Source organism: Rhopalosiphum padi, chromosome 3 (genome assembly GCF_020882245.1).
Source record: "Rhopalosiphum padi isolate XX-2018 chromosome 3, ASM2088224v1, whole genome shotgun sequence".
Classification (NCBI taxonomy): domain Eukaryota; kingdom Metazoa; phylum Arthropoda; class Insecta; order Hemiptera; family Aphididae; genus Rhopalosiphum; species Rhopalosiphum padi.
In genome coordinates, this window is record NC_083599.1 from 48,792,976 (window position 1) to 48,818,319 (window position 25,344).

Consider the following 25,344-nt stretch of genomic DNA (forward strand, 5'->3'; position numbering starts at 1 on the left):
GGAAAATTCTTAAGGAAAAATTTAAAGATGAAAACATTTCATATTATGGCTGTGCTGCTCATGTCTTAAACTTACTTAACAAAGACATAATGCAATTAAATATTTTTTCACTACTGGGTGATTCTGCTAAAAAAATTTGTGTTGAATTCAAACAGTCTCACATATTAAATTCACTTTTAAAAGAATTTCAAAATTCTGATACTGACATAATTAAAAAAAAAATAACACTCAAGTTACCTATTGTAACCCGTTGGGGCTCAAATTTGCAATGTTTAAAGAGCCTTATTTTTAATAAACAATATTTGCAACAAATAGCTATTTCCCCAAAGGCTATTAAGTATTTAAGTAAAACTTCTTCAGCTAAAATATTAGACAATGATGTATTTTGGCCAAATGTTGAAAAACTTATTAATATACTTGAACCTATTTCTATTTGGATTAAAACTTTAGAATCAGAAACTAGTAATTTATCAGATGTTGTCTGTGCTTTTCATCAAAAAGAAGAAAAAATAAAAACTTCAGTTTCAGTATCTAAAGATCTACAAAGTATTTCATTAAACATAGAAAAAAGGAGAAAAATGGCAACTGAACAAATTCATTTAGCTGCTCATTTATTAGATCCTAGATACAAAGGCAAATATTTAACTAAAGAAGAAAGTATAGATGCTACACAATTTATTTATTCTCTTGCAAACTATATTAACTTACATCAAGCTGATGTTTTATGTGATTTGGCAAATTATAGAACAAATAGTGGTTTATGGGCTAGAGATTTTGTATGGATTTGTCTAAACACTAAAAGCGATAATAATCAAATGAGCATAATAACATGGTGGAATGGAATTTGTTCATCTACAAATTTAGCAACAGTTGCAACAGCAATATTACAATGTCCACCTACTTCTGCTTCTACAGAGAGATCATTTTCAACTTATGGACTAGTGCACACAGCTAAAAGAAATAGACTAACCACAGATAGAGCTTCTAAATTAGTGTATGTTAAGCACAATTTAAAACTACAAAAGAGTAATGATGGTGAAGATTTAGAATGGTCTGAAGATAATAATCTAGAAATCAATAGTTCTGAAAACGAAGAAGATGAGTTACTAGAAGAAGAAGAAGATATAGATCTAGATATCTAGATATAGATATAGATAAGATATTGATCCTGATGAAACAGAATCAATTTTCCAGGCTGTTAATAATAAACATAAATAATATTAATAATCAATATTGTTTACTACCTATTTATTTTATTGGTAAACAATTTACAATTATAATTTTTTATTACAAAAGAGCAAATGGTTATTTTATTTTATTTGTTATTTTATATTTATAGTTAAATATTAATATGTTTCAGAAAATTGTTTCAAAAATTCCTGAACAATATAAAAAAAAAGTTATTAATTTATGTTTTACTGTTTTACAATAAAGTTTTTTTTTTTTAATCTAAGTTTGTATTTATTTGAATTTAGAACTATAATATTCAGGATCTAGATATTCAACTTACTAGTCATATAGCCACTGCCCACTAGCCAGTAGTCACAGTTAATACTTACATAGGCACTAATTAAAATTATTGCAAATATTAAAACCTAATATTACTTAAATTAATAATCAAAATGCATCATTATTCATCAATAAACTGCAATAGTATTGATCTTACCACACTCGGATAGCTATATTTAATAATTATATAAGCACCATAATAATTTAAAAAAATACTGTATTATACACGCATTATACAAATGAAAAATAAAATACGGTATTTTTACATCACTGGTTATAATAGTTTAATAGATTAAATCAGCATTATAATCATTTGACTTACGATTAGTATCGCACTATTTACTTTATAAGATATGTAAAATTATTTTAAAATAACAGGACGTCATTCAGATGTAGATTATACATTATAACCGGAAACCACATGAGGGGGTGATATAGGAGTTTACATATCTTGAATGAACGAACCTTAGACATAAAAGTAGTATGATTTAGCCGATTCAAAAACCACCTCCTACTCTATATTCACTACTCCCTGAGCCGCCACCGTCACTACTCCTTGACCCACCGTAGCCGCTGATGCCGCCACCTCCTACACACTACTCACTGACCCCTAAGCCCTCGCCACCCAAATCCCTAGTATAGTTATATGTGCATTGATACATACAATAGACTATATTGTTCGATTATATTTAAACAAAAACATATAAACTATAAGAGTAACCGATATAATAACACAGAGCCAATTGTATTCAATAATATCACGTAATGTAACATTAATAATCATACATCCTCAACCGCCACTGCCGCTAACCATGCTCACTTTATTACAAATGTTATCAAATATTCTGGTTTAGAGTTGAACTTGATAACTCCGTTGAATTTGAAGTATATTAAAAACAGTTTTCGTTAAGTAGGTATTATTTAAAAAAAAATGTCAAATAAAAGCAGTCAAGTATATACTCCAGACCTATCATCAGGATTCGTAGATTTTTTAGAAAACGGTGAATTCGAGGAAATGGTAAATTTAATTATTTTGTATTTTAATTAAAACTACACAATTTATGTATCATTTAGCTATCAAGTACACCCCGTCAAACATACTACAAATGTTTATTAAGCCAAGATTCTTTTTCTGACATGGTTAGTATGACTTATATATATATAACCTTACCTCAATTTTCAACTTACATACTTTTGTAGACTTTTGAAAATATGTGGAATGGTGAAGATACAGATGAAAATGACGAGATATGTGTCAGAGCGTTGGACATGTTACTTTGGGGAGAAGAATATGAGCAAGACGAAAAACTTATATTAAAAACTTACGATAAATTGTTAACAATGTAATCTGGTTAATTGTAAATTTATTATAAATATAAAATAGTACATATTTTAATTCGATGTCTCGTCATCTATTGATTGAAGAAATTCGGGATCTGGTGAATATGTTTCAGACATTACCTCGTCGTCTTCGTCTTCATTACTATAAAATATTTTAAAATGTTAGAAAAATAAAAAACTTAACATTATTAATTCCTCGTCGGTTGATTCGGAGTCTGATTGTTAGGTTGGTATATTGAATTCATTTTCATATCTCTTTTTCCTATACCTTGAAAATTCTCTGGTGTTTATAAAACAATCAAGTAGAATTACGGCTAAATTATTACACATGAATGCAAACGTCTTTTCAAATATAAAATCTTTAATATACTGACTTAAAATTATTATTCGTTTAATAAATTTAATTTTTGAATCAATAGACTATATTGTTATTAAATTAAAAATATAATCAGTTCACATCAATAACCGATATTATAACATCCATTATATTCAATAATATCTCGTAATCAATTCCCACTCAGAATTCACAGTGAAATCATTTGTTTTTGTAAATTCCATGGAATTAATAAAATAAAACTGCACCACCATACGGCACGTATACTACCGGGTATTCATTCTGTTTGTATTAAAATCGGCGCTTTTTTGCTTTTTCTTTTTTACTTGATACTGCTAATGTCTAGCTTTATTATCCCACATTTTGACTTCGCTCTCCTAGTGTTTATTATTTTATTTTTACATTTCAAACATGTTTAAATGTGAACAGTGTCCTTCGACGTTCACTCGCAAAGACAATTTCGTCGATGGGCGACTAATAGGTCGTATCTCAAAAAAAATCGATTTTACGTTTTATACATCAAAAAAAGCAGGGAAAAATAATACATCTTTTGATAAAATAATATCTTATCATTATTTAATTTCAAAGAGGTTATAGACTAAATGGTAATATGGTCGTAACTCAGTTATAAACTTTTTGGTCGTGAAATATGTCGTATCTCATTTCATATAATTGTTGATAAACTGGCACGTTAATATTTAAGAATATCTCTATTCCTTTGCGACTTGCGTCAAAATAATTAAAATCTTTGTTTTATACTAGTCTTAGCTAACATTGTGCTAGTATAGCACAGAATTTCATCTATTCTGTAACTATACTACTATAGTACCTAAGTATTCTATCTCCCGAGTAACATTTATGATGTGCAACGTCGGTGCTTATGCACTGTGCTTTGAGCACAATTCACACCCGGTTCCAGTGTGCGGAAAAAATATCGTAAGAGTGCATAATGACAGCCAACGTGCAAAATCTTACCGTAATATTAAAACCTAATAAACACGGTTCTCATTCAGAACCACGGTGAAAAATTGTCTTTGGTCACCAACAATGCCGAGGTAATAGTTATTACCGTTCTCTCTGCGTTCATACGTTAAAAAGTGTCAATATTATTATTTTGATGCTCGTAAACCGTACTTATACAGTTAATAGGTGCAATGCACGCACGGTGTTATAGTGTTTACATTTACAATTAATATCCTATCTATATAAGATCGACGAGCTATTAAAATATATTATATATGTATACGTTTTGTGGTATATCTAGCCATTAATCCTATTTACTAATTAGTAATTAGTAATAACTATTATAACGATTGTATATGAGATGCAAATTTATTTTTATCACACTTAGCAACTTGTTGCTGAACAATTTTTATATTTGAGGCATAACAAAAAATTAAGTACCCATTTCCCCAAAATATTGTGTTTTATACTTTTATATCCTATAAGGCTATAAATATTAATTAATAACTAACTACAGTCAAAACTCTTTATAACGAAACTCTTTACAACGAAAAACTCTATATAACGTAAACACTACATAATAATGGTTGGTTTGCTATATAACCCATTAGACAATTCATTCTCTATAACGTATTAGTCACTCTCAATAACGAAACAATATTTTATGTTTCATAATACAATTTACGTGTTATCGTATCTATTACATATATAAACTATAAAAATAATCGGCAATAATGCCGACATTTCCAAGAACGATTACATTCTTTCATTATCTACTTTTAATATCGTTATTATCGATATTTAATAGGTACAATGTTCATTTTATTATCGACGTAATGTCTAACATTATACACATGACCACAGTAGTGCGCTAACATTCGTTATAGCAAGTAAAAGAAAAGCACTGTGTGTTGATCAAAAAGTCGCTTTAATACGTGCGATTGAAAAAGGTGAAAAAAAAAGTGATGTCGGGAAACGTTTTGGATTCAGCCCATCTATTATCGCTACTATCTGGAAGAATAAGGATAAAATATTGCATGCTGAAACAGAAGGAAGTTCTTGTAAAAAAATAAGGAAACCGAAATTTGAAGACTTGGACCAGGCCATGTTAACGTGGTTCCATAAACAACGTTGTAATAATGTACCTATATCTGGGCCTGTTTTGAAAACTAAAGCTGAACATTTTGCTCAACAACTTGGTATTATAGATTTCAAGGCCTCGGAAGGATGGCTTGGAAAATTTAAACAACGTCACAATATTACCTATGGGAAAATAAGCGGAGAAGCACTAAATGTCGACTTGAATGTTACTAACAGCTGGTTAATTAATGTGTGGCCAAAATTGAATGAAAAGTACACTCCGGATAATATTTTTAATGCTGATGAGACAGGTATTTTTTACAAAATGACCCCAGATAAAACATTAAAATTCAAAGGGGAAAAATGCGTGGGAGGTAAACTTTCTAAAGAACGTATCACTGCGTTTGTAGCAGCCAATATGAGTGGCACTGAAAAAAGAAAGATTATGGTAATAGGCAAATCAAAAAACCCGCGATGTTTTAAAAATATTAAACGGTTGCCAGTCACTTATAAAGCAAATAAGTCAGCGTTGATGACATCAATACTTTTTGAAGAAGAAATAAGAAAATGGGATGCAGAATTAAAGGGTTGAAAAGTTTTGTTACTCGTGGATAATTGTCCTGCTCATCCCAATCTATCTAACCTTATGAACATAGAGATGATATTTTTCCCAGCTAACACAACTAGTATCTTACAGCCTATGGACCAAAGTGTTATAAAAAGTTTGAAAGGCCACTATAGAAAGAAAATATTAATGGAAATTATCGAATCTGATGGCAATGCCTCTATCAATATGCTTGATGCGGTGAACTTCTTAAGTAAAGCCTGGGAAGAGGTAACAGCAGAAACTATACGGCATTCTTTTCGTCATGCTGGACTTCGAAGTTTTGCCAATGCTGAAGAAGAAATAGAACAATTTGAGAATGAAGATGATACACTGAGTGAGTGGATTGCTCAGTTCAATACTCCGCATACTTTTACTCCTGAGGACCTACAAAACTATGTAGAAATAGACGAGAATCTAGTTACAACAATATCGTTAACTGATGAAGAAATCCTAAATGCAGTGACAAAAGGCGAGGAGGAGCAAAAGGAAGATGAAGAGGAAGCACAACCTGACGAAGTCGTAATACCAAGTATTCAACAAGCACTTGATGCGGCTAAATGATTAGAAAAGCACTTATTGTTTCATGAAGATGATCCAAAGTTATCCCAAAACATGGGAGAAATTCATAAAAAAATACAAAAACAGTCTTGGCAAAATAAAAAAGTCCAAACTAAGATGACAGACTATTTTAAATAAAGTATAAATATGTATAGTATAAAAATTAAATTATATTTAATAAGTATGTATAATAATAATAATAATTTAATATAATACGTAAATATATATAAAATAATGTAAAAATAATGATGTGTTTGATATATAATATTACATAGGTACCTTTATACATAAATAATTAAAATTTTGTTTTTTTTTTAAACCCTCTCTATTACGAAAACTCTCTATAACGAAAGAAATTTCTTGGTCCCTTCAGATTCGTTATAAAGAGTTTTGATTGAAGAGTATCTATCTATAGGAATATATTGATTATTAACTATTGTATACATCTATAGGACTATAGACTATAGTTTATATCCTATATATTATGTGTTAAATAATAAATAATAACCAACATATAGTCGAATTCAATACTGATACACTGATACTTCTATATATTATACATGCAAATTACAAAAATACATATATTTATGTACATAATATCAAAAATGACAATAGCCATAGGCTCACTATCATTACCATCGTAGGTACCGATAATAAATTAATAACAGTGGATAGACGCACGGTCGCACGTATGGTGACATTACAATATTAATTCAAATTTATTTTTAGATGATATAGGTTTTCTCGGAGTAATAGCAATTTAGTGGTGGGAATTATCGTCCCTTTTGTGGAATCGTTCCAATCGGTACAGTTACAATAAAGTACCGATTCCAAAATACTCGTTACATCGGTACAATCGGTACATTCTTTCTTTAGTTACACTTGTACTCACATTCGTATAGTTCCTCGCGGAACGATAAAAATACATATATTCAAATGTTTACTCATTCTTGCAATGTATATTTAATATTTATGAACGAACATGCTTCGTAGCTCGTACTTCGTAGGCCCATTATACAACACAATTTTACCGTATTCTGGAAAAATTAACTTTAAATAATTAAATTTGTATCAGAAGCACTATGTTTTTGTAAACATTGTTTACAATATTATGAATCATTATATAAATATACATTTGAAATGCTTAATCATAATTATCATCGTTTTAATATTTTTCCAATCGCTACAATTATATTAAATAAACTACAGATTCAAAAAAAACTAACCACATAAATAATAAACATATTTATTTTCAGCAAAAATAATTGTAAAAATACAAAAAAAAATCACTTCACTTTACCCTAGAAAAAAAAATAATAACAATAAAATAAATAAACTCAAACTTCTAAAATTAACTTAGTTACTTGCCTAAGCCTAAAATGGATAAAAATTAAAAATTAAATAATAGTATTTAATAATTACTGTTTAAAAATATCAACATTTCCGTGTTTTTTGTTGACAATCTATTACGTCTTTCGGAAATGGTATAGCCAGCTTTTGAAAAGGTCCTTTCACTCGGAACTGATGTTGATGGTACACACAAACGCAATAGCATCAAATCAAATAAATTTGGATAGATTTTTTTTCTGTCATTCCACCATTTAAGAGGATTTGATTTTCGGTCTAGTATAGGTTCATTCAAATATCTATCCAACTCCACAATAGCCTCAGATGTTGGTGTGTTGATTGAAGTTGAAGTAGACACCTAAAAATCATAAACTAATTTTATAAATCACTCAAATATCAAAATATCAATGATAATATAATGTATGTACCTGAGAGTCAAACTGTTGCCAAATTTCAGAAGTTTCGTTTTCACGATCGGTCGGTATGGTTTTCTCATTTTCTTCATTTTCTGCTGGACTTTGATTTAAACGAATATTGTTTGCAACTTTTTGTACTATCTTTTCGTATGTTTTTTGATATGTATACTGATTATTAAATGCTTTTTTTTTAAACCGCGGGTCTAAAATAGTTGCTTCTGTTAAAATAGGCTGGTTTTTGATATTTTCAAATTTAGCATTGGCTTTTATTACCATTTTAGAAAGCATCAAATGTATAGCATTTGGTAAATTTGGTTCTTTTTCTTTATTTTTTATATGTGAATGTAACGCTTTTATTAAAATTAACACTTTTGAAATCGAAATGCCTTTTTCGCTACTTAGTTCGATAGTAACTTCTTTAAACGGTTTAAATATCGCACAGTAGTGTTTTATTAGTTCAAAGTCTTCGTGTACTAAATTATCCATATTACCTATTATTGCAATTGTACTCATAAGAGGTTCTTTATTATCGATACACCGTTGAAACATGTCATACGTGGAGTTCCACCGCGTACAAACGTCTTGAATTAACTTTAATTCCGGGTATCCCATTTGTTTTTGTGCATTTTTAAGTTTTAAATTTGCTTTTCAGTTCAGTGCCGGCTGTCATTACGATCGCACGTACGTTCAAATTGTTGCTCCGTTATCGTAGCTATTAAAATATATTCTCTCCGCTTACGTATCGTAAAATTAAAATTAAATTAAATTATCTTTATTAGCACGCGTCCGTAGTCCGGCGCGCAGCCGTCGGTAATTACCGTGGCTGACTACCACCGTCTACGTTATCGCAAGACACGTAACAGCAATGACTACACTAAACACGGCACTCACAATCAAATAAAAAAAATCTATAGATAAATCGTCAACTACTATAGGAAAAAAAGTCCCATCAAGAAACACCAGTATACAGAGTGTATCCAGTGACGTGTTCAACGATTCAACAGAAAAGGTTGACGATGACTTCGGAACACCAAAAAAAACTGCCAAACGTCATCTCTCTGCAAAATCCGACGGCCAAGAGGCAAGTAAAAAAAAACCTATGTTTGTAACAACAAATAGATTCGCCTCACTCACCACCGATAACCAATCAGATCCTACCACCAGTTCGTCACAAACCCCCTTTAATACTGCTAATTGTGAAGATGCACCAAGTAGATCAAATTTACCTCCTCCAATAATAGTCCGCGGCGTCCTTGACTTTATTGGATTCCGCGATAAGCTAGTAAGACTAATCGGTTCCGATATTTTTTTCTTTAAATCATCGACTAACGACTTAAAAATACAAACAACTAAACCAGAATACTATCGAGTCATTATCCACTTCCTAAAAGAGAATGAGGCGCAATACTACACTTACCAACCACGTGAAGAGAAACCCTATCGTATTGTCATCCGTAACCTGCACCCGTCCACCCCTACGGTTGACATAGGAATAGCCATTGAAGAAGAAGGGTACACAGTACGCCAAATATCAAACATTATCCACAAGACTACAAAAGTTAAACTACCTATATTTTTTGTCGACCTCGATCCAGCAGAAATAAATAAGGACATTTTTAACCTAACATCTTTACTCCACACAAGAGTAAAAGTCGAAGAACCACACAAGAGGAAAGACATTGTACAATGTCTCAACTGTCAAGAGTATGGTCACTCTAGAAAATATTGTGCCTACCCACCAAGATGCGTCCGCTGTGGGGAACACCATCCATCAACCAGCTGCGTTAAAACTAGAGACACACCTGCCACATGTGCTCTATGCAAAGGCGACCACCCGGCCAACTACAAAGGCTGCCAAATCTACAAGCAAATCCAACAACTGCAATCATCATCAAAAAGACAAGGTACCAACTTGAAAAACACACCATATATAAATAAATTAAATAACACAAACTGTAAAATCACCCAGCAGACAACGCCCGTAGCTAACCTCTCTTCACTACCCCCTCGTTCTTATGCTCAAGCCACAAATAACCAAATTTTGCATACACCCCCTGCTGATCAAACTAACGACCTCGCCCTAACCAATTTTATTAACGAATTTAAAGCTCTGATAAATCCACTTTTATCTCTCCTCACCACCGTCCTTGACCGCCTACTTTCCCAAAATGTCAAATAATTCATTCACCTCATAATCCCTAGTCATCCTATTATGGAACACTAACGGCTTAGCAAACCATAAAAATGAATTAATAACGACCCTGAACGAAAAAAAGATCGATTTAGCTATTATTTCAGAAACCCATTTCACCTCCAATACTAAATTCTCAATCCCTGGCTACACCATAATCCCAGCAAACCACCCAGATAACACGGCCCACGCAGGTGCAGCGATTCTCATCAGGTCACCCATACAATTCACCCCCCTTCCTAGTATAAATGAAGACTTCCTCCAAGCTGCAGCTATAAATATAAAATTAAATCATGTCCCAATAACTATAGTTGCATCATATTGCCCGCCAAGACACAAAATTACGCAAACACAATTTGAAAATTTCTTTAACGATTTTAGCCAATACTTCATCATAGGCGGCGACCTAAATGCTAAACACCAATCATGGGGCTGTCACACAACTAATCCAAATGGACAAGCTCTACTAAAAGCTGTCAATAATAAAAAATTATCTATCCTCGCTCCTCCCAATCCAACATACTGGCCATCATCACCAAGAAAACGTCCCGATATCCTGGATATATTCATAACAAAAATACCGCCAAACTTAAGTCACTTAGTAAAAAACTTATTAGATCCATGTTCCGAACACTCCCCAATCCTCCTATGCATAGATGCCGCACCGCACCTTCAACCTAGCAACCCATCACTAATAAATAGGATAATGAATTGGGATCAATTTCGCGACGTTATTAACCAAAAAATAAAATTAAACATACGTCTGAAATGTCCAAAGGATATTGACGACGCTGTACTTAATCTTACTCAAATCATTCAATCAGCTGCATAGAACTCTACTACCCAACCGAATAAAAATAATAATCATAACCATTTATCGATCCCTGCACATGTCCGTGAACTAATAACCCAAAAAAGACGTGCCAGAGCCCGTTGGCAACGGTCAAAACTTCCATCTGACAAAAGTACTTACAATAAACTAACCTCATCACTGAAACGTATACTGCAACAGCTAAGAAATGAATCGTATAAAAATTGGATTTCTTCCCTAACGACAAAAAACAATTCGTTCTGGAAAGCGACGCGTAACTACTTAAAACAAAAACCTACCCAAACTACTCTAAAAAAACCTGATGGTACATGGTGCAAATCAGATAAAGAGAAAGCCGAACTTTTTTGTTCTCATCTTTCAGAAGTCTTCAAGCCCCACCAAACAATTGGCAACAGTACCTTCACAGAAACAATTGAAAATTCTCTTACTTCAGCCCTTCCACTTTATCTTGCCCCCAAATCCTTTTCACCAGCTGAGGTCCTGCACTTTATTAATACCTTTCCACTTAAAAAAACACCTGGAATAGACCTCATCACAGCTGAAGTAGCTCGCCAACTGCCAAAGACTGCATTGATTCACCTATCCCATATTTTGAACTCCATCCTGAGGCTATCGTACTTCCCTATTCAGTGGAAAATATCACTCATTATTTGAATTCCCAAACCTGGAAAACCTCCGGATGATCCGTCATCATATCGCCCAATAAGCTTACTACCATTTTTCGCGAAACTATGTGAAAAAATGTTCTTAAAAAAAATTTCCAAGATCATTAACGACAACCAAATCATTCCTCACACACAATATGGTTTTAAAAATAATCATTCCACTATCCATCAGATACACCGCCTGACCGACTCAATCGCCTACTCCCTAGAAAACAAATCTTACTGCTCAGCTGTTCTACTCGACGTTGCTCAAGCATTCGATAGAGTTTGGCACCCCGGTCTCCTACATAAACTAAAAAAAATTCTACCACCATCCTACTACTTATTTTTTAAGTCATATCTCGAAGACAGATTCTTTGCCACCAAAGTTGGTTCTGAAATTTCAAACTTGGCCCCAATCCTAGCTGGTGTTCCCCAAGGTGCCATCTCTTCCCCAATACTATTCAACATATACACAGCCGATCAACCAACCACCTCTCATACTTCGGTAGCCGACTTCGCTGACGACAAAGTTATATACATTTCAGAAAAAAATCCACACCTTGCTAGACAATACCTACAAAATCATCTAAACTTACTAGCAGACTGGTATTCCAAATGGAAAATAAAAATAAATAACGAAAAATCATCTCACATTACCTTCACTCTCAAACAAAGCACTGTACCCCCAGTTTACTTAAACAATAAAGTCATTCCTTCTTCCTCTAACGTTAAGTATTTGGGTATGACACTAGACAAAAGACTTACCTGGGCCGCACATATTAAACAAAAACTGCTCATACTAAATGCCAGACGAAGAGCACTCTTTCCACTTAAAGGGAAACAATCAAAAATTAACATTAATACAAAATTGCTACTATACAAAACCCTCCTTAAACCAATTTGGTTATATGGTATCCAACTATGGGGATCAGCAAAAAAATCAAATATTTATAAAATCCAAACTTTCCAATCAACCTCACTACGCATGATTACATGCGCCCCTCCGTATGTTTCAAATCATACCTTACATTCAGACTTAAAAATACTCACTGTCAAAGAAGAAGCCAAAAACTCCTACAAACGTTTCCGTGCCCGTCTTGCAAACCACTCTAACCCTCTAATCCTTCCTCTAAACTCTGAGTCCATTCCTGGGAACCCACCTAGAAGGTTAAAGCATAGCTGGAACCGTGACCTAAAATAATTCTAACCCTCTTGCCAGTAAGTGTTGCCGCTGGGTGATTACTTCATCAAGTCAATCATGTCATTAAACGTAATTCCTCAAACATGCTTATTGTAAAATGTATTTATAGATTGTATGTATTAAAAATAAAAGTTAAAAAAAAAAAAAAATTTGCTTTGGTACTTCGTTTAAAATATTCAACGATGGATTTTACTTTTTTGTGAACGTTTTTTATTTCACCTAATCCAGATTGTGCAATTAGATTTAAAAGTGTGCGCTAAACAGGGAATATGGCGCCAATTTTGATTCATGCCGATTGCTGATGTTATATTCGCAGCATTGTCACTCACAGCAACTTTTACTTTTTCTGTTATATTCCAGTCTTTAAAACAATTATTTAAAAATAATGACAAATTTACAGCTGTATGGGATTCCACCACGTTAAAACATCCAAGTAAAAATGTTTTTAAAACACACTCTTCTGGATCGATAAAATGTACATTGACAGCAATAAAACTATCATTATTTATGGAAGTCCAGCCATCAGTTGTAAATGAAATATATTTGGCATTAAATAAATTATTTCTAACTTTTTCTCTTGTTTTCTCATATAACTGTGGTAAAATAGATTTCGAAACAGTTTTCCTCGATGGTAACTGCTAAGGATTTAATACAGGATTTAATAAATACAGTAGAATCCGCTTATTTGGGACACCGCATAAAGGGGACAACCGCTTAATGGGGAAAAATTGTCATAGTCCCGAACGGATGTATAAGTTTAATGCAATTTAACTTCGTTTATCCGGGACAAACCATCGGTTATAAGGGACAAAAATAAAATCGTTTAACTAGATATTTTGGCCTAAATTATCTACGTTCTTATCGAAACTGTAATTATCTAATCTTTACGGCTCTATTATATTTTATATACGCACGTATATGTACATATAATGTACATAAAGGTAATGTACGTATATCTTACGTCAATTATGTCAATCATTTTTTTCTATTACCACGATAAGAGTCAACTAGCCTACGTACAAAATCGAAAACCTTTAGTTCACGTTCTTTCGTCGATGTGTATTAATGTATTAATTTTTATTTTTTATTAATCCCAGTTGTGTTAGTACGTAACAATGTCTCGTTAAGATTTAACATTGATTGAAAAAATTTCTATACTGGATAAAATTAAGGCTCAACCTCATACTAGTCTTCGTGAGTTAGAGAAATTAATAGGCACGTCTAAATCGGTACTAAACCGATTGAAAAATAATGAAATAGCTATTCGTGAACAATATGAAAAATTAAACGACAACAAAAGTGCACCTGTAAACAGAAAAAGAAAACGAGAAGGCAAAGATCCCGAAGTAGACAAAGCTATGAACGAATGGTTTTCTGCTGTTACAGAACGTGGTGTTCGTATTTCGGGCCCCATGTTAGAGCAGAAAGCTGAATTTTTTGCTCAAAAAATTGGACATAGTGATTTTAAGGCCACAGAAGGTTGGATAAGTCGGTGGAAGGATAGGCATAACATTAAATTCAAGCGATTTCACGGAGAAAAATCTAGTGCTGATACAAACGGTGCTAATGAATGGTCTTTAGCTAAATTACCGGAAATTCTTAAAAAATTTTCTCCTCAGGACATTTATAATGCCGATGAAACTGGGTTATTCTACCGAGCGACTCCGGATGGTTCTTTGTGCTATAAATGTGAAACACTTGAAGGATCAAAAAAAGCTATGGATCGCATAACAGTTTTATGTTGTTGTAATATGGCAGGCACAGATAAAAAAAAACTGTTGATAATTGGAAAATCCGCAAAGCCAAGATGTTTTAAAAATATAAAAATAACAAACTTACCTGTTTCTTATTTAGCGAATAAAAATGCATGGATGACAGCCGAAATATTTACATCGTGGTTGAAAGACTGGGACAAAGAGCTTGGAAAACAATCAAGGAAAATTTTATTAATTGTTGATAATGCTGGACCACATCCAAAATTGATAGATTTAAAAAATATCACACTTGAGTTTCTGCCTCCAAATACTACTTCTCTCGTTCAACCACTCGATATGGGGATCATTAAGAATCTAAAAACTCATTACCGTGGACTATTGGTAACATACATTTTAAAGGCTATAGAAGATAATTTAGTAACTCCATCTACATGTGCTATAGATATCAGTTCTAAACTAAACATTCTACAAGCAATACAATTTGTCGCTGACAGCTGGAGAAAAGTGTCGTCTGTTACGATTCAGCATTGTTTTGCACATTGCGGTTTCAGACCACTGATTGATCTACCTATTCCTCCTATTGTTTCTATTGAAAATGACGTAGGAAATGGAGAGTTATTTATAAAAATTGATGATGGTGTGCAGTGCTTCAATGAAAATGAAAATTACGATCATATTCTCGATGAAATTGCTGAAAGAAGTTTGCAAAATGAAGAAAGCGATGACGATGGCTATGACGTTCAGCCCGTAAAAATTACAACAAGAGAAGCAGAAAAGTGCATTGATCAGCTGAGACTATATTTTATGCAAAATGAAAACGGAAATGCACCAACAACTTCGCTAGACGTTTGTGCAGATTTTATCAAAAAACAAAGTTTTGATAAATTAAATCAAAGAACAATGGACGACTTTCTGCAGCCTAACAAAATATAAATACAATAAGTATGTTAATCAATTAATGTATCATAAATATCTATATGTAATAAAATAATAATCTAATTAATTTACGATATAATAATACTAAATAGTAAATATGTATAATGTATAACAGCTAATAATAATAATAATACATAATATGTAATTTTTAAATAAAGTATGAATTAAGTGTGTATGTATGTGTATTTTTTAAATAAAATTATTATGTATGTACATACATATATGTATATGCACTTTAATAGTTTCGGTTTATTAGTTATTCGGTTAATCGGGACAGTCGGATAATGGGGACAAATAGGTCACCGCCCGACGTGTCCCAATTAAGCGGATTCTACTGTATATGAATTTTTTAAATTCAACATTTTCAACTTAACTGAAAGGTTGGAATTCTTTTGAAATCATAACTCCCAGCTGTTCATCAATTGTTTTTTGTTTTGAAACAGAAAGTGGTTTATTGTTAATAAAATACGATTCTACACTTTTTTATATGGGACGAGATTTATTTATGACATTAATTGCATTGATTGATGTAGAAGGTTGGTTTTGATCATTATTTGTTTCTGGTGTATTTTGCTTACTCGGTTCGTTAACAATTTGTTCAATCATTTCATTCATACGCGGATGTTTTCTACTTTCATATTGAATTATGTGTTTTCGTTTTAAGTGTTTACTTAAGTTTGTAGTTGATCCGCCTTTATAAGACACCGAATTTGAACAATACGAACATTTAGCCATTCCGCTGTTAATAACCGAATAATGATTCCATACATCGCTTTTTTTTCTGTCCATTATTATAATATTTACGAAAATAAAAATAAAAATGAATAGGTCTAAACAATCTAAACACGCACGTTGTTAACCTATGGTTATTATACAGCCTACATAAAAATAATTTCTACAACGTGTATACACTACATAATAATCTAAAAATAATTTTACTTCAAATATTATTTAAACCTCATGATAAGAATAAAAAGACAATAAAATTATTATCGTACTCATATGATTTTGCATTATATCTATAATTATAGCATTCACTGTTCAGTGTCCACCTCCATCACCAGTCACCACCCTCTCACAACGATTATCAACAAATATCAACACAACTACACAACAACAGCAGCAGATAGAGTAAAGTAAATAGTAAACCCGAAACCGAGACGACATAGACGTATAATATATTATCGTGACAACTCGTTACTATTCGACCACCGTCGGTAATCGGTATTCGGTACCCGGACAGTGACGGTAGGGAACCATTTTGTAGTTGGAAACTTTGTACCGAATGTACCGATGGAACGAACGTGGAACGATAAATATACTCGTTCCTACTCGTTCCACTAATGTAATCGTTACATTGTACCGAATACAGCAGTAACTACCCCAATGTTGCTAGGCGTACGAACATTTCAACTAGTGTACGAACATATCATAAAACGAACATTCGTACGGTTTATTAATTATTACGAACATTTGAATCTGATGCAAATATGCATTTAAAAATCAAACTTTTACTCAAAAATGCCGAAATACAAATAAAATTAATGATTATCGATTTAGCAGTTTTCACTGATTTATTATAAAGCCTTTATATAAAATAAAATTAAAAATAAGTACCCCGATTACGACCGTATTGGCGTATAGCGTATTAGACGGTCAGAGTCCAGAGTCCAGGCCCATATCTTAAAATTTACAATTGTTGATATTTATATTTCTATTTTTAGATATAAGCGTCTTATAGTAGCTAGGGTCTCGTATCCGTGTTAGTAGTAATGTTATCATGGGTTTTATGAACCGGTATTCGGTAACATTTATTATTTTATAACAATAACGAATTAAATAGTAAATAGTAAATACTAAATAAGTTAGAAACTCGATGGCGGCTGGTTGTTGACGTTGTCGTGTACTCGTTTTGTGTTTGAATTTGTTTTCGTGTATCGACTATTAATTTAAATTAATAAAACTCAAAATACTTAAATTTAAAGTAATTTATTAACGGTAAATTCATAATTATGGATAAATTTGTCACAAAAACTGGGAAGAGTGTTGTAAAACCATCAACATCAACAATTGACCAAAAAGATGATACTTGTTCTGGATCCGATCGCAGTCTCACACCAGAGTACAAAAGAATTAGACTAGGTGATGGTAAGCAAAAGAAACATCGGAAACAATTATTCAGTAAGTCTTGGGAACAGAATCCAAAATTTTCGAAATGGTTAAGACCTGATGAAAAATCAAACACAAGTGCTAAATGTATTATTTGTAATACAGTTTTGGCTATAGAAATTACTTCAATAAACCGCCATTTAAATAGCAAAAAACATAAGTTAATGTCTAATAGTGTTTCAACAACTTTATCACTTTCTGATTCTTTTAAACCAAAAAATATTTCTTTACTCGAAAAAGTAAAATCAGCAGAAATTAAACTTACTGCTTTTGTAGCTGAACATAATATTTCATTTAATACAATGGACCACTTAACTGAATTAATTAAAAGTCTCGACCCAACCTCTGAAGTAATAAAAAATATACACTTGCAAAGAACTAAAACCACTGCAGTAATGAAACATGTGATTGGTAAGTCTCATAAAGAGTATTTAATTGACTGCTTGGTGCAAACAAAATTCAGTATTTTAACTGATGAGTCTACTGACATAAGTTGTATTAAACAAGCATGCATTGTTGTTAGGTACTTTAATCGAGACATCGGTAGAATTGTAAGCCATTTTTTTGAGCTATCCAATGTATTTGAACCAAACAATTATCAAAAGGCCCACGAAGGTGCTACAGTCAAAAATGTATATGATTGTTTGTATAAATCATTTGCTGAAAATAATATACCATTCAATAATGTCATTGGTTTTGGATCAGATGGGTGTAACTCAATGATGGGTGCCCATAATTCTGTTGCTAGCAGAATGAGAGAAAGTTGTCCTGGTATAAGCATATGGACTTGCATATGCCACTCGTTACACCTTTGTGCAAGTGAAGCATGTAAGGTTCTTCCAAAACGTTGTGAAGATTTAGCGCGCAACGTTTATTCATTTTTTTCAATGAGTTCAAAAAGATCTGCACAATTTGTGCAGTTTCAAGAATTTTGTTCTACTCCAGTACACAAACTTCTACTTCCTAGTCAGACAAGGTGGTTGTCTTTGCACTTAGTTGTGTCTAGAGTGCTAGAACAATGGGATGCATTACTTTTATATTTCCAAGATAAGCATTTAAATGAACGCCTAACAATAGCAGAATCAATATACAGCACACTCACAGACCCTCTCATAAGACTTGTATTTTTGTTTTTAGATTGGGTCTTGCCAAAATTCACCTCACTTAATTCTTTTTTCCAAAGTTCTTCTGTAGTGATAACTCAGTTACACGATAAAATGATTTCTACTTATAAAGATATTTTATCATGTTTTATGAGACCAAATTATATTAATAAAACTCCTATTAACGACATTGATCCAGAAAATAATAAACAATATATACCTTTTACACAAATGTACCTCGGCATAAGAGTATTAAAAGAAATAGAAAAACCTAACATTGCAAATAATAAATCCTTGTTAAATGACTTTTATTTAAGAACACAAAATTTTCTAAAAATCTCTTGCATACAAATTAAAAAAAAGTATAATTTTAATGATCCATTAATGTCAAAACTAAAGTTAATTGACCCTAAAGTAGTGGTATCTAGAGAAAATGCTTCTATTTTCCCCCTTTTAATTGTGTTACCTCGATTAACACAATCAAATGATAAATTATTACAACAAATTGATGATGAATGGAGATTATTGTTTAACTTTGAAATTCCTAATGAAATACTAAATCATTTAGAAGAACCTGATGTTTTTTGGTTTAAATTATCTAATTTACAGATGGGAAATCAAGAGTATCCATTTGTAAATTTGGCAAATTTTGCTATTGAAGCTTTATCTCTTTCTCACTCTAATGCCGATTGTGAGCGTATTTTTAGCAAGGTTAATCTGATAAAAGTTAAAACTAGGAACCGCTTAAATACAGATACAATTCAAGCATGCTTATTAGCCTCGCAAGAAATAAAAATAAAAAATAATACTTGTATAGATTTTGTACCTTCTAAAAAAATGATAGATTCTATGACAACAAGTAATCTTTATGACAACAATAGTAACGATGAGTTTTGTTTTGACGGATAGTTGTTTTGAGAGAGTGAATTAATATTAAACTTTTGTACTTAATAATTAAAAACATATTAACCAATTTACCTATATTATCTTTAATTAAATTAGTATGATTGTATATTTTTTTACAGGCTGCAGAGAAAGTGGGATTATCCGTTAACGATGATAAGACAGAATACTTAATTGTTATCCGAAATAGCAGAAATTACAGACTAGGACAACATATTGAATTAGAAGGACATATTTTTAAGAAAGTCTCACAATTTAAGTATCTCGGATCTATTATTACTCAAGACAATGAACTTAAAACAGAGGTGTCGTCGAGAATACAACTAGCTAATAAGGGATACTATGGATTAGAAAAAGTACTGAAATCTAGGACCCTCTCTAAAAATTTAAAAATAAGAATGTACATGACATTATTACGACCTATTGTCATGTACGGATCTGAGACGTGGGTACTGAGAAAAGCCGAAGAACAGAGACTAGGAGTATTCGAAAGAAAGGTTTTAAGAAAAATATATGGACCGATCTTTGATAACCAAACAAATGAATAGAGGAAATTGCATAATTATGAAATTCAAATGCAGTTTCAGAGGCCTGATATAATTAAGGAGATAACAAAAAGAAGACTCATGTGGGGAGGTCATGCCTGGCGTAAGCAAGGATCTCTTGTTAGGCTGGTAATAGAGGAAGAGCCTATAGGGAAAAGACCTTTAGGAAGACCCAGGTTGAGGTGGGAAGACTGTGTAAAGAAGGACATAAAATCGACAGGAATCAGATGGAGAGAAGTTGCAGAGGACAGGGACAGATGGCAAGATTTGTTTATAGCGGCATGGTCTTAAAGGCCGAAGCCAATAGAGAAGAAGAAGTATATTTTTTTAACATTTGCTATTAAACAAATCAAAGGATGATTTATCGTGTTAATACTTTTATATTTGTTAATTGTTATTTATATTATCAGATTAAGTTAATTTTGTTTAAATGGTTATATATTTGTTATATTGTTTTAACATTTGCTATTAAACAAATCAAAGGATGATTTATTGTGTTAATACGTTTATATTTGTTTATTGTTATTTATATTATCAGAAAATTTTTTAGGTACTTATCAACTTTTTTTACGATACGAACAAAACGAACAATTTACAATAATTGTCTGAACATTCGGCCTTTTTAACCTGGCAACACTGAACTACCCACCACTAAATAGCATAGCCGGGTATTCCGCTTTCGACGATGTCGTTTATTATTTATAATAATAATTTTATTTATATTATTATCAGTATTATTTTAGCGATATATATAACAAGTTGACTGCCTTGAGTATCATATATAATACACGGCTAACTATCCAAATTCGTTCTATACATTTTAACAAGACTTTTCAACCTTGCCTTGAGTATCATATATGCTTCTCACTTATCAAACCATTCTCATCCTAGAGAAATGTTGTAGTCAATCCAAGTTGGTCACACTACTTTTTTTGAATATTATCAATATTTTTCTACACACATTTATTTATTTCGTGATAAAAATTCAATTTTTGATAAAAATTAATCGATTCAAGTTGAGTATCATATTTGATACTCAGGCCCCAGTGGAATACTTATCAATCTATTTGTATACAATTTTTGTGTGTTTATATTTTTACATTGATTATAAATATTAAATAGTTATTTATAATTATTAATAAATTGATTAATCATTATGGATAACCTATTGCGCTATCATTTCAATTATTTTACCATTTCGACGGCAATAATAAAACGTTTTTCGTATTTGTTCAACAAAAAGTTAACTATGGATGAGTACAACATATCAGAGTTACTGGATATGTCTGATTGGTCCAACGATGATGAGACGGATGCTGATTCTGATTTTCAATTAGAGGTATATCTTTGACTGTACATAATTTGTACTTAGTGTTATCTGTACATTATAGTATTTTATTTTGCACTATTTTTTACAGAGTGATTCAAACGACGATTCGAATGATGACTTATTCAATGAAAATGATTTTGATTTTGTTACTCCGCCTACGCCTGATACTGTTCCTTCACAACAAAACAAATGTCATCAAGATGCATCAAACCCCTCTTGGAATGATGTTGATGATGCATTTCAATCTAACATATTATTCAACCCAAATAATGAGCCAGTGGGCATCAATCATGATATTATTGATACACTAGCTGAAGGTACCCCTTATGATTTTTATTCCTTATTTTTGGATAATGATGTGATACATTTATTGGTTAAAGAAACTAACAGATATGCAAAGTCTTTATTATCAACTAGAATTAGTCCAAAATCACGTCTACATAAGTGGGTAGATGTAACTTCTAATGAAATGAAAACCTTTTTAGGTATTATTATGTGGATGGGTTTATGTCCCCAACCATCAATTGCTTCATATTGGAAAAAAAGTGAAATATATGCATCTAAAATACCAAAATATATGACTAGAAAAAGATTCGAAATTCTTTTGCGCTCATTTCATTGTTGTAATAATGATGACTGTCCTCCTGGTGACCGTTTATTTAAAATAAGTGGACTACTTGACTTACTTTTATCAAAATATAAAATGGCACGTACACCAAAAGAGTCTATGTGCATTGACGAATCCATTGTTCCCTTTGTGGGTCGTCTTTCTTTTAGGCAATATATACAAAATAAAAGACACAGATATGGAATTAAGATATTTAAATTATGCATTGACAATTTCTATACTGTTGGGTTCAAAATTTATGCTGGTAAAGAAGCTGTTGTTGGCCAGAGATTATCAACAAGAATTGTAACTGAAATGGCAGAAGAATACCTAGATATTGGTAGAACAATGTACACTGACTACTGGTATAGCAGCTATGACTTAGCCACTGAACTCTTAAAAAGATCTACTCATCTAGTTGGTACTCTACGATCAAATAGAAAAAACAACCCCACAGAAGTTATAAAAAAAAAAATTAAAAAGAGGAGAAGTAATAGCTAAGCAATGCAATCAAGGTATAACAATACTGAAATGGAAAGACAAGCGTGACGTACTAGCTATTTCTACCAAACACTCTGCACTCATGGTTAAAACAACTAATAAATTTGGATCAGATATAGTTAAACCAAAACTTATATTGGATTATAATAAAGGTAAATCCCTGGTGGATGTGTGTGATCTTCGAAACTCATATCATAATCCATTAAGGAGAACATTAAAATGGTATAAGAAAATTGCATTTGAATTACTTTTAAATACTTCAGTTTTGAATGCTTTATCATTGTATGAAGAAATAACTCAAAAAAAAATAAGTATTACTTCATTTAGAGAAATATTGATTGAAAATTTATTAGAAAAAAAAGAAGAGATTCCAACTGAAAATTCACACAAATTATTAGAAACTAAGTCTAGAGGGCGATGTTCTAATTGTTATAAGCATATGGTGGCACAAGGTGGACGTAAACATGCTCAAAGTATTACTAGACAAATTAGAACTAAATGTTCTAGTTGTAAGCGGTTTTATTGTATTCAATGTTTTTCTGAAGAACACAAAATAGGTAAAACCAAATGATTTTTTTTACTATAATATTATTTTGAAAAGTTGATTATATATTAAAATGTCATGTTTTGTTTTTGTATTTACTATTAAAATTTGAATATCAGTTTGATAATAATTAAATTAACAAGTTTGTTACATTTTTTAATTTTATATGCTTGATTATTTGATTATATTTGTTAATTTTTGATTATTATGAACAATAATAATAAAAATAAATATTATAATATTATAGTATAATGATTATTATAATTGTTAAAACAATCGTTATTTGTGAAAACTTTTTCATTTTTATAATTTATAGAAAATAAAAAGTAATGAAGTTAGGCGAGAGGCCGAAACACCATAAGATTCAAAATATTGTGTAGTATTTTATCCAATTGTTATATTGGCATTAACTATCTTTATGAAGTTATAGTTTAATTAAATAAATGAGTGTATATATGATACTCAAGGCAACCGTGGCAAGTTGTGTTGAGAAGCAAATGTGATACACGAGGCGTAATTGGTAAGTTTGTGTTAATTTAGAAGGGCTACATTTGAAAGAAGATTGTGTATCATATTTGATACTCAAGGCGTTCGTGGCAAGATCAGTGAAATTTACAAGGCAGTTAACTTGATAAATATTCATTATTGTCTATTGAATTCAATAACGGTACCAGCGGGCAGCGGTATCTATAACATAAACGGTTATTATAAGCTTAACAATCGTCATGAATTTGTGAAGTGTGTTTTAAATTTTCATCTGCATTAGTGACTAGTGTATTCTGTAGCTGTATGTACGACATACACAATGTCGACCTATACAATTTGGTAAGTACTCTACCTATTATTTTATTCAATTTTTCATTTTTTGTACTCTATGGCTTAGATTTAAGTCCTATATTTATTATTAATTAACACCTAATAAATTTAGACAAAATAATAACACCAATTATAATATGCTTTAAACTTTAAATGTGTTAATGTGTACTAATATAGCATCGAATAGGTTCTATAATAGTTACTATATAAGTTTTTTATTAATCTAAATTATAATATTAATTATTAAGTAGGTATTTAAATGTATGCATTTAAATGAAGTAACACAGTCGCTACGCGAACGTCGTCCGCTACACATGTGTCCTATCTGTTGAACATAAATCGATTTTCTTTCTTAAGCCAGAGTTTACGGAACAATTTGATTTTACTACAGCTGGATGCAGGTGGGAAATCTGATTCAACCCGAATCTTCCTCGTGTGAATATATCACTTCTCGACTAGAAATCTACAAAAAACTGGTAATTATAATTAATCTGCCACACACACACGGTTTCCCTGACTGTCACAGTCGGCGGCAGCCGTAATCTCTTCTCTTACGTAACCCGATAACAAACAATGTCTAAAAATGGTAATGCTAATCTAAATCGTAATAATAACAGTTCAAACTATACCAAATCTAATACATCCCGTATACAGAGTGCTTCAAGTGACGATGTATTTTCGAACACCAACGAAAACAACATAAATATTCCTGAATATAAAATAGTACAGTGCAAAAATAAACGTAATCTATCAACTGATAGCTCATCGTCAAATTTAAATAAAAAAAATATCAAACCTATTTTTGCATCAACAAATAGATACGCTATTCTCGATAATGAAAATAATGAAAATAATAATACTGATTCAAAAAGTACTAAATCTGATGAAAATTCCAATGCTAACATGGACATGGACGAAATAAAAATCAAACCACCACCACCCATTTTCGTCCGCGGATTGTTGGACTTTGCCGCATTTCGTACTGTTTTAATCAATTTAGTTGGAATCAACAACTTTTTTGTCAAATCAACTTCCAAAAACCTAAAGATACAATCTAGCAACTCTGACACTTACAGATCGATTATAAAATACTTAAAAGAGTCTAAAGCTGAATACCACACATTCCAGGCCCAGGAAGACAAATCCTTC

General features: G+C 31.7%; 6 protein-coding genes across 6 annotated transcripts; 5 read left to right on the plus strand and 1 right to left on the minus strand.

Annotated features, from left to right (window-relative positions):
• The first annotated feature begins 2,440 nt into the window (after nucleotides 1–2,440).
• Nucleotides 2,441–5,819, plus strand: LOC132925159 (tigger transposable element-derived protein 4-like). The gene is made up of 4 exons (XM_060989579.1): nucleotides 2,441–2,527; nucleotides 2,584–2,649; nucleotides 2,710–2,852; nucleotides 5,012–5,819. Exons 1-4 carry the CDS (start codon nucleotides 2,441–2,443, stop codon nucleotides 5,817–5,819), a joined length of 1,104 nt encoding a protein of 367 aa, XP_060845562.1.
• Nucleotides 5,820–7,707: 1,888 nt separating this feature from the next.
• LOC132926606 (zinc finger BED domain-containing protein 4-like) lies at nucleotides 7,708–9,496 on the minus strand. Its single transcript, XM_060990977.1, has 2 exons — nucleotides 8,168–9,496; nucleotides 7,708–8,097 (listed from the first exon to the last, which is right to left on the minus strand). Exons 1-2 carry the CDS (start codon nucleotides 8,765–8,767, stop codon nucleotides 7,804–7,806), a joined length of 894 nt encoding a protein of 297 aa, XP_060846960.1. The 5' UTR covers nucleotides 8,768–9,496; the 3' UTR covers nucleotides 7,708–7,803.
• Nucleotides 9,497–14,113: 4,617 nt separating this feature from the next.
• LOC132925161 (tigger transposable element-derived protein 6-like) lies at nucleotides 14,114–15,674 on the plus strand. The gene has a single exon (XM_060989580.1). It carries the CDS (start codon nucleotides 14,385–14,387, stop codon nucleotides 15,672–15,674), a length of 1,290 nt encoding a protein of 429 aa, XP_060845563.1. The 5' UTR covers nucleotides 14,114–14,384.
• Nucleotides 15,675–19,063: 3,389 nt separating this feature from the next.
• Nucleotides 19,064–19,858, plus strand: LOC132923772 (uncharacterized). The gene has a single exon (XM_060987732.1). It carries the CDS (start codon nucleotides 19,064–19,066, stop codon nucleotides 19,856–19,858), a length of 795 nt encoding a protein of 264 aa, XP_060843715.1.
• Nucleotides 19,859–21,170: 1,312 nt separating this feature from the next.
• On the plus strand, nucleotides 21,171–23,621 carry LOC132927386 (piggyBac transposable element-derived protein 5-like). Its single transcript, XM_060991904.1, has 2 exons — nucleotides 21,171–21,736; nucleotides 21,816–23,621. Exons 1-2 carry the CDS (start codon nucleotides 21,554–21,556, stop codon nucleotides 22,833–22,835), a joined length of 1,203 nt encoding a protein of 400 aa, XP_060847887.1. The 5' UTR covers nucleotides 21,171–21,553; the 3' UTR covers nucleotides 22,836–23,621.
• Nucleotides 22,918–23,406, plus strand: LOC132925162 (uncharacterized). Its single transcript, XM_060989581.1, has one exon. It carries the CDS (start codon nucleotides 22,918–22,920, stop codon nucleotides 23,404–23,406), a length of 489 nt encoding a protein of 162 aa, XP_060845564.1.
• Nucleotides 23,622–25,344: the final 1,723 nt, after the last annotated feature.

Bases quoted from the DNA above. Each gene is read 5' to 3' on its own strand.
- LOC132923772 (XM_060987732.1), top strand. From the start codon at position 19,064: ATGATTTCTACTTATAAAGATATTTTATCATGTTTTATGAGACCAAAT.
- LOC132925161 (XM_060989580.1), top strand. From the start codon at position 14,385: ATGAACGAATGGTTTTCTGCTGTTACAGAACGTGGTGTTCGTATTTCG.
- LOC132927386 (XM_060991904.1), top strand. From the start codon at position 21,554: ATGGATAACCTATTGCGCTATCATTTCAATTATTTTACCATTTCGACG. The intron at 21,737-21,815 runs GTATATCTTTGA...TATTTTTTACAG, and splicing joins ATTCTGATTTTCAATTAGAG to AGTGATTCAAACGACGATTC.
- LOC132925162 (XM_060989581.1), top strand. From the start codon at position 22,918: ATGGTTAAAACAACTAATAAATTTGGATCAGATATAGTTAAACCAAAA.
- LOC132926606 (XM_060990977.1), bottom strand. From the start codon at position 8,767: ATGGGATACCCGGAATTAAAGTTAATTCAAGACGTTTGTACGCGGTGG. The intron at 8,098-8,167 runs GTACATACATTA...TATGATTTTTAG, and splicing joins GGCAACAGTTTGACTCTCAG to GTGTCTACTTCAACTTCAAT.
- LOC132925159 (XM_060989579.1), top strand. From the start codon at position 2,441: ATGTCAAATAAAAGCAGTCAAGTATATACTCCAGACCTATCATCAGGA. The intron at 2,528-2,583 runs GTAAATTTAATT...TGTATCATTTAG, and splicing joins ACGGTGAATTCGAGGAAATG to CTATCAAGTACACCCCGTCA. The intron at 2,853-5,011 runs GTAATCTGGTTA...ACATGACCACAG, and splicing joins TACGATAAATTGTTAACAAT to TAGTGCGCTAACATTCGTTA.